General features: G+C 42.9%; 1 protein-coding gene across 1 annotated transcript in view; it reads left to right on the forward strand.

Moving 5' to 3' along the window:
* USP34 (ubiquitin specific peptidase 34) overlaps positions 1 to 15,729 on the forward strand; it is a 1,418,841-nt gene that overhangs the window by 919,343 nt on the left and 483,769 nt on the right. Inside the window, 3 exon segments of the mRNA XM_030196176.1 lie at positions 2,611 to 2,676; positions 11,204 to 11,350; positions 11,444 to 11,500. Of these exon segments, the coding sequence (XP_030052036.1) occupies positions 2,611 to 2,676; positions 11,204 to 11,350; positions 11,444 to 11,500 (270 nt within the window).

The following is a 15,729-nucleotide window of genomic DNA, read 5'->3' on the forward strand; positions in this document are numbered from 1 at the left end:
CCAGGATTTTAAAATGAGGCGTGTTGACTGGCGTGTTCATTCACAGATTTCAGATGCATAGCACTGCAAGTGGTATTTTGCTCCTCGAGAGGAGATCACAGGCGGATTTTGTTACAGCAGGAGCAAAAATGGATATTCAGATTACGCTGAGTCCAGTCAGTGGATCGGATGTCGAGCGTCCTGCAGTGAAATCTTGTGGCTACCCCAAGTACTGTGATGGTGGTTGTTGAGTTCAGTGGCAGTTAACCAACGAGATTTCAAATTTACCACCCCTTTGTCACGTGCCAATCGGCTCTATATTCTGTGCGCGCGGTTATGCGGAATCTTTCCTGCAGAGGAGCAGTCTTAAACCATGCATATAAGCGAATCATGCACTTATCAGTGGTGCGCTAAACCGAAGTTTGTCCCCATAGAAATTGATGGCGCCAAAAACGGGACCGAAGTACGGCATTCATTTAAACAGATCATGTGCTTATCTGACGTGCAGTTAAGTGGAGTGCACTGTATTTCCAAAAATACACTCTTGCAAGAATGGGTGTCTCTGAAAGCAAGCAGGCACACACAATCCTTAAGGTTTACAAGTTATATAGTCTTCCATCTTTGTCTGCCGCTAAGTTTCTCATTTGATATTTATCACATTTACCCCCCCCCCCCCCCCCCCCCCCCGTGCATCATTTCCAATTATCTTATAACAGTCCCCTTTCCATGGACCAAGCCTGATCCTCTGTCCATTGTTAGTTCTGCTGAGTTTGTATTTTCTTATCTCAAGACTTCCATGTGAAAGCTCTGCTTTAGTAGTCTTCACACATGGAATGTTTCACTCCCCCCCCCCCACCAACTCTCCCCTCTCTCTATTCTCTTTGTTTATAGCTCACAGATGTTCAATCATGGTTTCATACCTGGCTCTTAGTTCTAAGGCCTGTCTGTCCTTGAATCTTTCCAATGTCTCAGCAGTTTGGGCTTTTTACCACCCCCCCCTTCCTTTTGTCTCAGCTCCTTATTAATTTGTACACCTCTCTTTAGCCTAACTCAGAGAAACACAGTTCGTTTGTTAAAAATCTAATGTGATGATCTTTGCTAAAAAGGGCCTAAACTATATATTCTATCTTTGCAATTATGTTAAATGAAAAAGCAATATATTTAGACATTTCTTACAATACTCTCCTCATGTACTAAGAAAAGAAAACGAGGTAAACTAGAAATGGAGTGAAAGAGGAAAAAAAACCAGAAGCAATAAAAGTCTGATATTTTAAGCAGCCTGACTAATACTGCTCTAAAATGTTGCAGCTTTACAGGTGGAGGAAATGGCACTATGTTAGCACAGGGATGCATAAACCTTTTAAACCCCCCCCCCCCCCTGCCTTCCCATCCATGTAAAATTGCATATGAACGCCTTACCTCCAATTTGATCCAAAATTTGTTTTGTTTCTATAATAATACAACCAAGTTTCAAACCCCAATGCAATTATACATTTGTTTTCCACATAATGAAAAAAAGAAATACCAGTTTGTGCCTGCTCATTACCATTTTCTGTTTTAGCAAAACTTTTCTCTCCCCTTATCAGTCTCTTCCTCCCTCTCCCCTTACCATTCTCACCCTATTTCCCCCTGCCTCTTTGTTTTTGGCTTTTATCCTTCTCCCAACCCCACTACCCATTCTTTTAGTCTCTCTCTCTCTCTCACCTCTCCTTGCCGGCAGCATGCTTATCTTCTGATGAGGATCTTCTGCTTCTGATCTTCCAGCCTGCACGGCCCCTGCTACTTATGCTCAACTACCCTCTAATCTTCTGACTTGCTGCTAATGTTTGCATCCCCACAAAATTGCTCACCCCACCATTAGTTTACACACATTTGCATTAGCAAAGATAATTTTTATAAATCCAATCAATAAAGGCAGTTGTAACATGTCATTTGTAAATTTATAGATCTTTTCAGAAAATTGCTGAATGATTGATATGCTCCTTTAGGTATCGTTTATTTAAATTTGTTGAAATTGCTTTTTTTTTTTTACAATGTGATATGCAAATATAAAATGTAGGTTGCTGATGAGAAGTATTAGTTCTAGATAATGTAGAAATGTATACATTTATTTATTTATTTATTATATTTGTATCCCGCACTTTCCCACTAAAAGCAGGCTCAATGCGTCTTACATAGTAATAGGTAACAACATATTACATAGTAATAAATAACAATAAAGATAGAATATTCACAATGGAATGGGATAATTGCTATTTTTTCTTTACATATGTAGTATAGTGAGTATAGTATTAACTACATTATTTACTACGAATTTCTAGGGAGTAGTATCCGGGCTCCAGCTTTGAAACCTTCCATTATATCTATTGTCTGTCTTGTTCTGAGCAAGTAATCGAAATAAGTGTTTGTGTGGTAAAATAGCTTTTGTTAACTTGCAAAACAGTTTAGTGGTTTTGCTTTGCAAGGTGCTATGGAACGGAAGTGCCACTTTGTGGACAGGTCCATGTGCCCAAACCGTATGCATTTAGCAAGGCTAGACACCAGCATGAACATATTAAAGGAAGTAATATAAGTAAGTTTGTCGGTGGATAGGTTTGTCTTTTTAAATTTAACTGTTGTCTTTATTTTTAGTATTCAGAAGATCTGAAGCACAAGACCACTCTACTGGAACTCCAGAAAATGTTTACATATTTAATGGTAATATTGTCTGAGTGACACTAGTGACTAAGTGTGTACAGCAGAAGGAACATAACTTGGCAACCAATCTAATACAAAATCTGTATTTCTGGCAAGTAAATATGTATGTTGAGGGTGCTGTTTTTGTTATAATCTGTTAGATTTTTATATCAATAGATTATAATGTGCCTTGTAAATTTTGAGCTACCAATATTCCACAAATTCTTTAAAAATAAGCATTTTGATTTTGTTTCCATATAGTACTACTACTTAGCTGCACTATTTGTTCTATAAATATATTCTTCATGGTGGCAATTTAGGTTTTCTGGAATTGATCTCCTCCCTCCCCCCCCCCCCCCCCCCCCCCGCCCCTGCATTTTTTTTTTCTTACCTGCACCTTGGAGGTTCTGTTTCTGATGATAAACTCAGAGCCACAAAATTATTTCATAGTAAAGGATTCTATTTTTTATTATTCATATTTGCTTAATATTTATTTCCAAAGACAGCCAATTTATTGTACAAGAAATTACAATAATAACACAAAAATAATCATAAAACATCCCAAAATAAAACAATTTAACCCATAAAACCCCAGACGCAATCCCCTCATTGCATAACCAGCCCCCACCCCCTTTTACACACGCACAGACACAAATTAACCCCCAGTGAGTGAAGGTAAACAGTAGGAATTTGTTTGGGTTTCTGTTTTCTCTGAGGGCAAGCAGGATAGCAAGTACTTATAGCATGGTGATGTCATCATTGGAACCCATGCAGGAAGCGAATCCATCTTAGTGATATTAAAAGATTTTGCGCGGCCTCACTACACTTGCCATTTTTCACCTGTTGCTGTCACACAGGATTACCTCATTCTTTGTCTTTCTGTTAAGCTGGTTGGTCACTTGTCACTGAAGCTTGCATCAAGATGTCTTCTTTTTTTTTTTTTTTAGTTTAGAAATGGACACTTAGCAAGTTTCTTTGTCAGTCCTGTCATCATTCCATACATCTCCTGATGGTGCCTTAAATAGGTTTATGGTGATCTTAATGTTTCCTTTGTATTTCATACTCTGGCTAGTATAGGTCTCAGGCTCCTGGTTAGGATTTGTTCAAAAGCTGAGTCATTTGGTTTCTCTTCGGTTGTTTATCCAAACATTCAGTTCATCTATGTCACCAACACAAACATTAGTCTTCATAGATGCTGGAACTGCATCAACATTGAGAGTTCATTGTTCATCCTCGACATCAAGAATTAATAGAAGCCATTGGGACCAGTCATCCTCCCGAGTCCTGCTTGAAGGGGCAGGATTTGACGCTGGAGACTGATGAGCATCCACATCATATCTCACTGGAGCACAACACAGAGAACTACAAGGTCACCAGTTTCCTCAAATCATCCTTGATATGAGGATTGCTCAACTTCCTTGAAATTGGAGGGGACACCACAGCCTCCAAGACCTGGGTTCCAATACTCTTCAATTAACTCAGGAAAATGCAGCTATGTTTTTAAAGCTTATTTTTTTTATTTATTTCTACCGTATTTCCCACACCTTTCTTCATGGCATCCTTTGAGGAGCAGCTGTTGAAGAGATTCAGTGAGTAGATGGAGCCCTTCTTTGCTAAACACAGTGCTGCAGCTTCAACATCAACATTATTAATGTCAATGCAGAGAGAAATCCAACTGGTCCTCAAGAATCACATATCTGCCTTCAAGAGAAACATCAACACAGAGACCTTGAAGAACCTCGAGCTTGATGTTGGATGCATTGCCATTGATCTTCATTGTGTCTGGGGAAGAAGCTTCACTGAAGTATCAGAGATCTTTTGTATGGAAAATGACTGAGGTAATTTCATTTAAGGTAAAGACTGAAGAGGAACCCAAGGCAGAAATGTTAGAGATGTCCTCCAGTTTCTTAACATCCCCACCACCACCAAAGAAGTTGTGGTAGTACCTGTCCACAGAATCTTTATTTTTTTTATATATATTTTTATTGACCAAATGCCAGTATTATACATTCAACAATCACAGCCTATTTTGTAGCACAGCAAAACATAATAATAAGTAAAAAAAAAAATATATATATATCAACTAACTGGGCTTTAGTAACTTTCATACAGTCACTGAATCTTAAGGATATACAATTAAGAATTTAAGAGGCCCCACTTTCTATATCTCCTATCACTAAGAAGGTTGACTGCATGTACAGAGTCTAGAAGGCTCACGGATTGAGAAAATAGCAGCTTCCTCACAATTCCAGAGTGGTTGATTCTGCACTCAAAAAGGACAAAAGTTCTTTTTGGTGCGGGGAGAGAAGCTTAGATACTGAAGTCTTAGAAACTGAAATCTTGTGAGAGAAAGTGTTTCAGAATGCTGTAACTTCTTACCAACTCTTCGTGGGCATGTACTTGCGGAACATTGTGTGTAGTGAGGATTTTACAGATACTTTTCCTTAGGAGAAGGCTGAACAGCTCTACTCACTAGCAGGCAAAGTGAAGGACAGTAGAAGATACATGGTCCAAGTTACCTATGATATTTTCAGAGTGGCAACAAGATCTTCTGCTATGGATATTGGTACCTGGAGGCATGCCTCAGAACGCAGATTCAGTGTGCATAGGCAGAGAGAATAACTGAAGATTCTAATGGCATCACCAGCGTAACAGGTGGTGCAGCTAGGATCTTGTCAGTATTTCTTAGCCTTCAGCAGATGGTGCAGATTGGACTGAACATAAAGAAGAAAAAAAAAAAGAGAGAGAAGCTACACAGTCTTCTCAGACCACCCATTTTGCTGGAACCATTTCCCATTGGTTTTAGTCATTCATGGAAGGCTGTAGGCACGAGCTCCTTGTTGGAACGCAGTTTTCCAAATCTAGGCCTTTGAAGACTGGTGTACCACAGGGTTCGGTCCTGTTGGCTATTTTGTTCAATTTGTATTTGCAACCACTTTGTCAGTTTCTACAGACATTTGGGGTTGAATATTGTGTATATGCATATGATATTCATTTTCTTTTTCCTTAGCACTCTTCTGTCCTTGACTTTGTTAGGCATTTGCAGACATTTGATGCCATTCTCTTAAGTCCAACTGATGTCTGCTGAGAAAGCCTGTCAGAACACTGTCCACTCCTGCAGTTTGTGCAGCCAAGATCACCAACAGATGATCCTCTGCACAAGCACAACGTTTCTCAATCTTCAAGGATACTAATGAGCTCCTCGTTTTTCTCCTGTATTTTCACATCACTGCTTTGGCATTGTCAGACAAGATGCATACTGCTCATACCTCTAAAGAAACAAAGTGTTGTAAGGCCAACCAAATTGTCCTTAAAGCCAAATGACTGACATGCCACAAATCTTCCTGAACTGGCCAACACTACTTAACTAACTTCCCTAGGCATATGGGCATCCTAGTCCTGCTGACTGGCATCAGTTGTTAAAACTGTTCATTATTTATTTGTTACATTTGTATCCCACATTTTCCCACCTATTTGCAGGCTCAATGTCGCTTACATATTATTATTATTAGCATTTGTATAGCGCTACCAGACGCACGCAGCGCTGAACACCTGATACAAAGAGACAGTCCCTGCTCAAAAGAGCTTACAATCTAAATAATACAGACAGACAAGACAGTTACGGTGAAGCCCCGGGATACATGACAGACCCGAATCAACACGAACGTGCCTAAATCTGCACTACCCAAGCTGCAAAGGACTCAAATTCAAACCAACCTACGCATCCAGTTTTTCCTATATAAGCACACAACTGTGGAACGCATTACCAAAAGCCTTGAAAACTACGTACGATCACCTAAACTTCCGGAAAACACTAAAAACTAACCTGTTTAAAAGGCATACCCATCCGATCCAACATAAATGCCTGATCTCTGCAACACAACAAAACTAAAGTACGTAATGGACATTACACAACTCTTCCGTTGTACGATTCCCGAATGTGGCTGTGCCACATGAACTTTATCTTACCACAACATCACTTTGTATTTGTTCACACAGGAGTCTGCAAACGCCTCTCCGGTATTATGTAAGCCACATTGAGCCTACAAATATGTGGGAAAATGTGGGATACAAATGTAACACACAAATAAATAATTCAAACAGACAACCAAGTTGCCATGTATCATGGCAGCAAGCCGTGGGGGGGGGGGGGGGGGGGGGTACAAGCTCATACCCCTTGTGTCAGGAAGCAGTCAGGATACGGCAATGGGCCACCAGTCACGGCATGGTGCTCCAAGCCACATATCTGGCAGGGAAGCAGAATACCTGGTAGATAGACTAAGCAGGGTGATACAGCTGCACAAGTGTGCTCTCAATATGAGCGTTGCTCTAAAGATCTTCTGGGAGTGGGGTCATATAACAGACTTTCATCATATATATTCCTCGATTGGGGGAGGGATCTCCTGTATGTGTATCCTCCAGCCCCTCTTATAGGGAACACTGTTCCCTCTAAGCTGAGTGGGAGTCCTCCAACTGCATTGCTGCCAGAGGTGGGTGGCATTTCAAAATTTGTTTTCAGTCACTAGGGACAGGCAGGTTTCCTGGAGTCCTGCAGAGCTTACCTGTTCCTCACTATTGAAAATGTGATAGTGAAACAGTATCCCCTACTGGCAGGACTGTAGGGGGAGGACTCTCGTTCAGCTTAGAGGGAAAAGTAATAGGGAAGACTCTGCTGAAACTCAAACAGGACTGGGGGATCATGATCCTGATTGCTCCTTACTGGCCAAGACAGATCTAGTTCCCCCTTCTACTGGAGTTGCCCCTGAAGAACCAAGGAGACTGGACTGTTTTCCAACTGTCATCAAGCAGAATGAGGGATCTCTTCTGCACCCCAGCCTCCAATCCCTGGTTCTCACAGCCTGGATGTTGAGAATGTAGAATTTGCATCCCTTCAACTGCCTGAGGGTGCCTCCAGAGTCCTGTTGGCTTCCAGGAATGATTCCATTAAAAAGTGTTATTAAGTGGAGGAAGTTTACCATGTGGTATGAGGTCAAGGCCCTAGATCCTCTCTCTTCCCTTACACAAAAACTTCTTGAATACCTCCTACAGCTTTTCGTGTCTGGTTTGAAGACCAGCTCTGTAAGAGTTCACCTTAGTACAGCCAGTGCTTATCACTGTGTAGGAGGAAAGCCCATCTCTGTCCAGCCTCTAGTTCACTTCATGAGAGGTTTGATGTTGACAAAGCCCCCATCAAACCTTGTACTGTGTCAAAGCCATCCTCACCTAGCTAATGAAAGCTCCTTTTGAGCCACATGATTCCTGTCATCTAAAGTTCCTGACCTTGGAAGGTCTTGTTTTTGTTGGTGGTCACTTCAACTCACAGTGAGCTGCAGGCCCTAATAGGTGATCCACCCTACACAAGGTTTCATCATTACAGAGTAGTTCTCTGCATTCACCCTAAGTTCTTCCCTAAGGTTTCTAAGGTCAGAGTTCCATCTTAACCAATCAGTCGTCCTGCCAACATTCTTCCCAAAACCTCATTTCCATCCTGGCAAAATTGCACTGCAAACCTTGGCCTACAAGTGAGCCTTGCCCTTCTGTCTGGAGAGCCCGTAGACAGTCCCACCCAGCTTTTTATTTCTTTTGATCCAAACAGGAAGGGGAGAACCGTTGGAAAACTCACATTGTCCAGTTGGCTAGCAGTCTGCGTCTCCTTCACTTATGCCCAGGCTGAGCTTACTTTGGAGGGTCATATCATGGCTCACACTGTTAGAGCAATGGCTGCTTCGGTAACCCACTTGAATTCAGCCTCTACATAAGGGATTTGCAGAGTCCACTCATTCACATCTCATTACTGCCATGAGCAGCATACCAGACTCAAAAGCTGGTTTAATCAGGCAGTCCTATAGAATTTGTTTGGTGTCTAGAATCCAACTGTACCTTCCTAGGCCCAATTTTCTTCTGTTTAGACTGCACCTTCACAATAAGACTATATATAGTTTCAGGTTGATTGGTTCTGCTTAGCCTTGCCATTGCAAGACCCTATTGTCCTTGAATTGTTGTTTTCGGTGAGCATGGTAGGTAGGGATTCCCATTTGTGAGAAACGCTGTCCTGCTTGTCCTCAGAAAAAACAAAGTTACTTATCTGTAGCAGGTGTTCTTCGAGGACAGCAGAACTATTCTCACATCCCCTTCCACTTCTTCGATACAATATGCTGGTCCTGCGTGATCACGCTAGGTGGGAAGGCGCTCTTGCATGTGCAGTGGGATGTTGCCAAAGGCAGCTTAAAGCTATAGAATGCTGAGTAGTTGTCTGTAGTGGGGCTTCATCAGATGATGTCACCCATTTGTAAGAATGCATGTCCTGCTTCCTTGGAGAACACTTACTACAGGTGAGTAACTTTGCTTTCTTCTCAGTCATTCAGCTATAGCCTTGCTTTTATGTTTTGGATCTTTGTTGTGCTGCATAACCTAAATATGCTTAATGAGCTTCAGCTCACAGACAGATTCCCCTTATAAATTTTCTGATAAAGTGCAAAATTCATGTTTCCTTCAATAAAGGCAAGTTTTCCAGGTCTGACGCAGCAAAGCATCCACCACCATCACATTATTTCTACCACCACCATGTTTGACTGTTGGTATATTCTTACTATGGAATTATGTGTTCAGAGAGTTCCATTTTTGACTCATTTGTCCATAGAATATTATCTTCAAAACCCTAGATGATGATTTTTGTTTTGCAAATGTGAGACAAGCATTGCTGTTACTCTTGAATAGCAACAGTTTCTGCCTTGGTACTCCCCATAAATCCCATTTTTGCCCAGTTTATTTCTTATTGTAGAGTCATGAACACTGAGCTTAGCTAAGGTTAGAGAAGCCACCAGTTCTTTGGATAATGTTCCAGGAAGTTTTGTGATTTCTTGAATGTCATTGCACCCCTTGGAGTTATTTTGGCAGTCAAACTGGCCATTCATGGGAAGATTCACCACTGTTCAAGTCTTATTTATTTATTTATCTATCACATTTGTATCCCACATTTTCCCACAGATTGTGGGCTCAAAGTGGCTTATCTATTTGGTGATAATGGCTTTCACTGTGGTTTGTGGAGTCAGTGTCTTATATATCTGTATAGACACACTTCCAGGTTGCTGTTAGGGTATTTCATAATAACAGTCTCAGCTCTGTGATTCTCCACAAGAGTGGCTGATCTCGTCCTGTTCATTGATAGAGAAAGCATACTTTTTACCTATCATGGAGTTTTTTTTATTGTATGATAAATCAGACATACATTACTGTACACTGTCCTGGGGAGATGTCTTCAGCTGTGAAATAGACTGAGTATGGATTACAAGAGAGAAGCTGTGTAGGAATACCTGTGCATACATAGAATGACCTTAGGTCATTCTGAACTACTAGAGACCTGTCTATACTGGAGTCATTGGATGATGTCATCCACAAGTATGTCTGATTTATCTTGCTGCCTGTGGAGGACCCTCATTACAGGTAAGCACAGGGCCGCCAAGAGGGGGGCAAAATTCCCTGGGCATGGGTCTCCAAGGGGGGGCCCGCCGTCGGGGTCTCTCTTCTGCTCCTGACAAGACCCGAGTGATCATGTCCCGACAGGAGCAAGAGAGAGAAAACTGTGGCGCTGGGCCCCCCTTGGAGGCTGTGGAGGACCCGGAGCTTCCTCCAGCGCTGCTCTTCTGCCCATTGCTTAGTGGCTGCTTTTCCTTTCGGGCGTGCATACTCTGTTTTGAAACCAAGCATGCCCTGAGAGGAAAAGCAGCCACAGGCAGGCAGTCAGCGCTGGTGGAAAATGTCTTCTGCTGATGGGGCCTCGGGATCCCCTCCAGCCAAGGTACTTCAATTCTGTTCCGGTTGCGGCTGCAATTTTTTTTTTTTTGGGGGGGGGGGGGGAGATGACAGCGGATGACGATTTGTGGGGGGGTGGCAGTGGCCCTGCCCCGGACCCATTTCAGTCTCTCGGCGGCCCTGGGTTAGCATCTTTACTTAATATGAGCAACATTGAAAGTGAAACATTGCTTACACTGTTTTCCACTAACTAAAGTGAAACATAATAGGTGTAAATTTATAAAGTTAGTTCCATAGATAACATGTGCAGCTGCATATGTACATAAAAAATACGTACATGGAAAATGTGTGCCTATGTTTACATAACCTTTATATAGGCATTCACAGACAAACAGTTTGGGCAGATAGAGGCAGGGTTGCAATGTACACATGTATTTTAGAAAATACACATATACACATGAAGAGTACACACATGCATTTATACCATCTTTGCAGCAGGTGTAAATTTGTGTTTTGGCATTTGTGTACTAGTGGGACTGGATCTGGCAGGGGCCTATGATGCTTTTATAAAATAGGTGTCCTGTTATAAAATCAAGCCCAATTTGTATCATTGCTGACATTATTATTAAAAAGTAGCTTTTTTCCATGTTAGATTTAATAACTGTTTCTGAAATTTTGAAAATGGAAATCAATTGTAATTTGAATGTATAATAATATTATTACCTTAAATTGTTTACCTAGTGATGGTATGAGTAGAAAGCAGTTCTAATAATAATGCTCCCTTTATTTCACCCAGGAAAGTGAATGCAAAGCATATAATCCAAGGCCTTTCTGCAAAACATATACAATGGATAAACAGCCGTTAAACACTGGGGAGCAGAAAGACATGACAGAGTTCTTTACTGATCTGATAACCAAAATTGAAGAAATGTCTCCAGAACTTGTAAGTTGATAAGTGTTATGTTAAAATGGCTATTACATTTTTTAGATAAGCTCAAGATCATATGTGTCTACTGATCTTTTTTTCTCTCCATAGAAAAACACAGTGAAAAATTTATTTGGTGGTGTTATCACAAACAATGTAGTTTCTTTGGTAAGTAACATTTTTTTCATCATTTTCTCAAGGATGACTGACAACTGTATGACTGTGATTGAGTCAAGGCTTTCTAGAGATGACATAAATTATAAAACTGAATGTCACTGAATGATTCCTGGCCATTTAAATTGCTTGTCCGGGCCTAAGCAGCAATATTCAGCGGCACTTAACCGGACAATGCTGCTGAATACCACCTCTTAACAGCCAAACCCAAACCGGTGAGGTTCAGGGCGGGGCAGGCTGGAGGTGGAGTTTGGGTGGAGCAGCCACCTAGCCCTCTAACTGGCTAGGAACCCACATAAAATTAGGACAGAAAAAAGGCTGTCCTAACTTCATGCGGTGGGGGTGGAGAATTGTGCAATGGACAGGATTATTTCTGTCCCAAGAGGGTAGTTTCTTTGGTAAGTAACATTATCTCAAAGATGACTGACAGTTGTGTGACTATGATTGAGTCAAGGGTTTGTAGAGATGACATAAATTATAAAACTGAAGGTCATTAAGATTCTTAGATGCCTTTATTCTGGTGTAGTGTGCAGGTCTTGTTTATTTGCTTCTCTAGCAAAATACGGCCTCTGGAGGGCACAGATATAGATCATGTGACTTATGTGCATTGCTGAAGATTTCTATTAAAAAAGCTGCTGACTATATTTATTTATTAGGATTTACTGCTTTTTTGAAGGAATTCACTCAAGCCGGTGTTCAGTAAGAATAGATTAAACATGAGCAATAGGCAATTACAGCAGTAAAAATATTCAAATAACAATACAAAGTATGGCACAGTGTACTACTTACAATGCCAATACAATACGTAATAAAACATTTTAATTGACAGTGAAGGGTATAAGCAAAGATGGAACATATAGATAAGTAAGAGAGTAAAAAGAGTTAGAAAGTAAGGTGACTAAGAAAGTTGCACATGAGATCAAAGAGATGATTAAATATTATCTCAGCTAGGATAGGAGTGGATAAACATTGTCCTGCTGCAGTATGTGCAGCCCGTGTCACTCCTTGTTTGTGTGTGAGTGAAACTAACAAGTTAGTTACATCTTCCATTAAATATATATATAGGAGGAAACTTAGGTGACACTTAAACCAAATGCCAGCCAGTTTCTATTTTGTGTGAGGAAGATTGGTTTTCTGAATCTCTGCTGTTTTAAATTATATGCTATTTTAAAAAATTTGTTCTGTCCTGCAATGACTTTTTTTTTTCTGAAGTTTTCTTGTTGTTAAAAAAAAGTTAGGGCTTATTTTTAAACCTACTTTTTCAGGTAGCGGTTACTGCTACTCAGAAAGTAGCACTGACTGATGGGCCGATGATCAGAAGCAAACTCAGGTGCTAGAGGCTGATAGCGCCATACTAGCGCCTGCGTTTGCTGCCGCCCCATGATCAGAGCCCCTGATCGTGTGAAATGACGCTCGCGCAGGCTCTGAACAAAACTAGAATGCAAATGCATGCAAAACAGAGCTCTTAGCGCTAGTAGCGTGCAAATGCATGCTAAACCTATTCGTCCCCGGTGATCAGCGACCAGCGCGCCAAAGATTGGCTCTCTGGCTGCGGCAAACCCGATGCCAGCTCGGACCTAGCGTTAGGGTTTGTAAACTATAGGGGAGGAATGGTGTTTTCCCCCCCATCCCCCCCCCCAGGAACCGACGACACCCCCCGTCCGTCCAGCAGCAGAGGGTTGGAGGTCCGGCGGACCTCCGGTCCCCCTGACACAGGTTCAGGGGTGCTGGAGATCCGGTAGGTCTCTAGCACCCCTACCCCCCCGCCCCCAGCATTGGTAAGAGGTCCCTGGTAGCACCGAAGGAAGAGGAGGGAGGCTACCTCCCTCCTCCATCCCATGGTAGGAGGGTGTGGGGATTGACCGCTGCCCACTGGGCCACCAAGGACTTCTTATCAGTGCTGGGGGGGGCGTTAGGGGGGACTGGAGATCCGCCGGATCTCCAGCCCCCCCGTATCTGTGTCGGGGACTGGAGGTCCACCGGACCTCCAGCCCCGTCGCGAGGGGAGGGGATCGTCAGTCGCCCACTGGGCCACCAGGGACTTCTTACAAATGCTGGGGGATCTCCAGCCCTCCCGGAACCTGTGTCGGGGGGGGGGGGGGGGAGGAGAGGTTGGGGGGACTGGAGGTCCACCGGAACTCCAGCCCTCATTTTGCCTTGCTTGGGGCAGGGGTAGTTAGGTTCTGGTGGTCCCATGGACTTCCAGCCCCTGTATTTGACAGGTCTGGGCTTTTCACAGCCCATACCTGTCAAACAAGTGCGGGAGGATTGCGCTCAGGCACAATCTTCCCGTACTTCTACCCCATGAGCAGAGAAAGTTGCATGCTTAAATTTGCATGCAATTATCTCTGATCATAGGTGCGGTAAAGCCCCGCACTGTTCCAGCGCTATTTTTAGAGCATTGTTTGGAACAGCTCGGGACTTTAGATCATCTGTCCTTGAGGTTGTTCAGTAATTTTCAGCAGTATTATCCTGATAGTGCAGGTATGTAATAATTTAGAATAGCCCTGGGTAGCCCTGAGGTGACCAGGGAGCAGAGCTGGGATTTACCCAGAGGCTGGTGATATTCAGCATATCCAAATAACTTAGGACAAGAAAAAAAGCTGTTCAGAGTCACCTGGATTTTTAGCCAGGCAATGTTGCTAAATATCACCATTATCCAAATATTGGTAGTGGTTAGCACCATACCTGTATATTGAATACTGATATCTAATCATCAGCTGGTACAGAATATCCAGATATAACTTTAAATGCCCAACTGGCATTTAAAAAAAACACTGACTGCAAAGTTTAAATATTTCCCTGATAGAATATAATGACAGAAAAAGACTATCCAGCTTATTTTCGAAAGAGAAAGACGCCCATATTTCGACCCAATTCAGGAGATGGGCGTCTTTCTCCCGTGGGCGTCCAAATCGGTATAATGGAAAGCCGATTTTGGGCGTCTTCAACTGCAATCTGTCGCGGAAACGGCCAAAGTTGACGGGGGCATGTTGGAGGCGTGGTAAAGGCGGAACTGGGGCGTGTTTATCAGCCGAGGAGAGATGAGCGTCCTCGGCCGATAATCGAAAAAAGAAAGGCGTTTTTAGCGCAAATATAGTAACATATCATAGTAACATAGTAGATGACGGCAGAAAAAGACCTGCACGGTCCATCCAGTCTGCCCAACAAGATAACTCATATTTGCTGCTTTTTGTGTATACCCTATTTTGATTTGTACCTATGCTCTTCAGGGCACAGACCTTATAAGTCTGCCCTGCACTATCCCCGCCTCCCAACCACCAGCCCCACCTCCCAACCACCGGCTCTGGCACAGACCGTATAAGTCTGCCCAGCACTATCCTCACCACCCCAGCCCTGCCTCCCAACCCCGGCTCTGGCACAGACCGTACAAGTCTGTCCAGCACTATCCCCGCCTCCCAACCACCAGTCCCGCTTCCCACCACCGGCTCTGGCACAGACCGTATAAGTCTGCCCAGCCCTATCCCCGCTTCCCAACCACCAGCTCCGCCTCCCGATCTTGACCTAAGCTCCTGAGGATCCATTCCTTCGGCACAGGATTCCTTTATGCTTATCCCACGCATGTTTGAATTCCGTTACCGTTTTCATTTCCACCACCTCCCGCGGGAGGGCATTCCAAGCATCCACTACTCTCTCCGTGAAAAAATACTTCCTGACATTTTTCTTGAGTCTGACCCCCTTCAATCTCATTTCATGTCCTCTCGTTCTACCACCTTCCCATCTCCGGAAAAGATTCGTTTGCGGATTAATACCTTTCAAATATTTGAACGTCTGTATCATATCACCCCTGTTTCTCCTTTCCTCCAGAGTATACATGTTTAGTTCAGCAAGTCTCTCCTCATACGTCTTGTAACGCAAATCCCATACCATTCTCATAGCTTTTCTTTGCACCGCTTCAATTCTTTTTACATCCTTCACAAGATACGGCCTCCAAAACTGAACACAATACTCCAGGTGGGGCCTCACCAACGACTTATACAGGGGCATCAACACCCCCTTTCTTCTGCTGGTCACACCTCTCTTTATACAGCCTAACAACCTTCTAGCTACTGCCACCGCCTTGTCACACTGTTTCATCGCCTTCAAATCCTCAGATACTATCACCCCAAGATCTCTCTCTCCGCCCGTACCTATCAGACTCTCCCCGCCTAACACATACGTCTCCCGTGGATTTCTACTTCCTAAGTGCATCACTTTGCATT

Source organism: Microcaecilia unicolor, chromosome 3 (genome assembly GCF_901765095.1).
Source record: "Microcaecilia unicolor chromosome 3, aMicUni1.1, whole genome shotgun sequence".
Lineage (NCBI taxonomy): Eukaryota > Metazoa > Chordata > Amphibia > Gymnophiona > Siphonopidae > Microcaecilia > Microcaecilia unicolor.